This window comes from Octopus bimaculoides, chromosome 5, assembly GCF_001194135.2.
Source record: "Octopus bimaculoides isolate UCB-OBI-ISO-001 chromosome 5, ASM119413v2, whole genome shotgun sequence".
Taxonomy (NCBI): Eukaryota; Metazoa; Mollusca; class Cephalopoda; order Octopoda; family Octopodidae; genus Octopus; species Octopus bimaculoides.
Window position 1 is genome coordinate 78099007 of NC_068985.1, and position 2663 is coordinate 78101669.

A 2663-nucleotide genomic window follows, 5' to 3' on the forward strand; every position below is an offset into this window, starting at 1 on the left:
AATAGCATTATTACATTGTTTTTATTCGTTTTATATTTATATCTTCAGAGAACCAGACAAACAGTGCTATTCGCCTAGGGAAAGCTATTTTTATTTTTGCTTGTTGTAATACATAAGTTCAATAAATTATAGAACATATGTTTTTAGTTTTCTCCGAACTTTCGCAAGAAGGTTGACATCCGTGGGACTTGAACACAGAATATAAATAACTATAGGTAATTACTGCAAATCTTCAATGATTCTGTCAATCCATCATTTTTTAAAATCCTAACATAAGCACAAAACTACGACTTCTGCGGAAGGATACAGTCGAGTCGATTTACTCGGCTTCAGTACTTGACTGGCGGTTTATTGATTCCGTAACGGTTAAGTCTGCCTAGGCAGGTGTTGAACAGTGCATTGTTTGTCTGGTTCTCTGAAAGTGGCCCATACACGGCCGTAGCAGCAATAATGATTTCTAACTTAGGCACAAAGCCTCAAATTTTGGAGTGATTAAAAATTGACAAAGACCAACTCCATTACTTGAATGCACACCCATCGCTAACGGGGTGCACTGGACGGCACTTCCTCTTGACTATTCAATGGTGCACCCTCAGATTTACATTGATACACTTATTTCGAAACTCCACTTTAGCATTATTACACCCTAGTGCCCACCCAGAATATTCTGAAGCATCCCCCAGGTACCAAAGTCTGGTGACAGGCCTGCTTCAATGGACACTTTATTTTATCAATGCCGGAAATAGATAAATATAAAACACTAAACTCAGTACGTAAAGAGAAGTAGCCCCAATAATACTCAAAACATTTTGTTTGATGTTCTATCGATTTTGCCAATCCACAGACAAACGATGGTAACTACAATATCTGGAAACTTACCTGAACCTCCAACCAGGTCTGTCTGTAGCAGCTGTTTAGCTTTAATGATGTCCACATTTAGTCTCCCAGCACTTGGCAAATAATTGAGTGAGAGAAGGATCTCACCAAGGTCATGTCTCTCCTGAGATCATCACAGTAAATTGTAGACAGCAACGAATTATTTGAAAATAGAAGGCAGAATTTATAGATTACACATGGAAAAAAAGACGCTATATATATATAAACTTCATTATATGCTGTACACTTCAATATAAAATTGTTGTTTATAAATGTATACACACACAAATACATATATATTACCGCAAGAACAGTTAACTGTATCTGACACAAAGACAATTCACGTTATGCACCAAGAGAGGAAAAGAAACAAGTATCAGAATCAGATAGAAGACTGCTGCATGAGTTGATGGAGAACAAGGTTTTTGTCGGTGGAGTTTGGCAAGGGAGGGTTTGCAGGCCATACTCTGAGTAAGGCGTATGGAAGTCTTGGTATTTCAGAAACTCGCAGAAAAAGTACCATCAAGAACAACGTAGAGGTTGTTGAGCTGCTGAAGAAATATCTTGGTAGCTCTGGCTGCAAAATAGGTAATCGGTGGGGTCAGTAGAATGCTGCTTGGCTACAGACCTAAGTTCGATTAACTTAGTTCAGGTCGACTGGATAAGGGTGTATATTGTAAGAGCCGAAACAGTCAGTGACTCCAGAATACTGACGGTGAATCCAAGCATTGCATTTATTCTTTTATTCTTTCACTAGTTTCAGTCATCAAACTAAGGCCATGCTAAGAAATGTAACTCTTTAATTGCTATACAGAGCAAGATAAAGCAGTGGTATTTCTCCTAATTGCATGTTTAAAAGAGGATTTATAATTCATGTACTACTTTTGAAAGATCTTTCACACATACCAATGTAGGATTTAATTTGTGATAGACGAGAATGATGGACTTTCACTTGATAATTTAATGATTCTGTATTATATTTATGATTGGGAGAACATAATTCTCCAAATTTACAAATAAATATCTTCCCTCTATATAACAAATTCATTATATATATATTTATAGCTATTGTAATGCAAAGCATTAGTTCTCTAAACGTACAAGATAAGCTTTTCCTAATTTAATATAACTTGTCTCGATTAATGATCTCTGAACTATCTTGTCGTTTTTGCGCGGTCTAACGATTACGATTTTAAATTTGGATATTTTTAAATTCTGTTAATAGCAAAACAGTTGAATAATCATTGTAGCTAGCTGGTTCTGTAGTATTAGAGAATAAAGTTAATGTAAATCCACTGAGTTCGATATCGTCAAATTTTATCTGTCCATTTACAAAATCTTCTTCACTAAAGCACTACAGTTTGGAAAAAAATACACAGTTACACAGGCCAAAAATTCCTTCTTTTAATAAAGTCAACAATCTTTTGACGTCACTATGATCAGCTTCAGTGAAGGAATATTTGCGAGGTCGGTGTATTGTATAAATTACATATATAACGTGACAATATCACTCAAAAAATTAAAATTCAAAACATTAGGCATAGGACTGTACAGAGACGATAGCTTGGCTGCCTCATATACTCATAGCATTGATGGACGCCATTTAAATAATAAAATAATAATTAGTAATCTATGACTCAGCGGTGCAGTATTATAGTTAACCTTTTAGACGCTATTTTAGATTTAGACACAAACACAGAACTTTATAGAAACCAACTAAAAAACTTGTGTGTGTGTGTGTGTGTGTGTGTGTGTGTGTGTGTGTGTGTGTGTGTGTGTGTGTGTGT

At 35.6% G+C, this 2663-nt stretch overlaps 1 protein-coding gene across 3 annotated transcripts in view; it reads right to left on the bottom strand.

Moving 5' to 3' along the window:
• LOC106880246 (synaptotagmin-17) overlaps nucleotides 1-2663 on the bottom strand; it is a 102020-nt gene that overhangs the window by 10695 nt on the left and 88662 nt on the right. For all 3 annotated transcript variants that reach the window (XM_014930110.2, XM_052967805.1, XM_052967806.1), the window contains one exon: nucleotides 880-1000. In XM_014930110.2, coding sequence (XP_014785596.1) covers nucleotides 880-1000 — 121 coding nt within the window. The remainder of the gene's footprint in view (nucleotides 1-879; nucleotides 1001-2663) is intronic.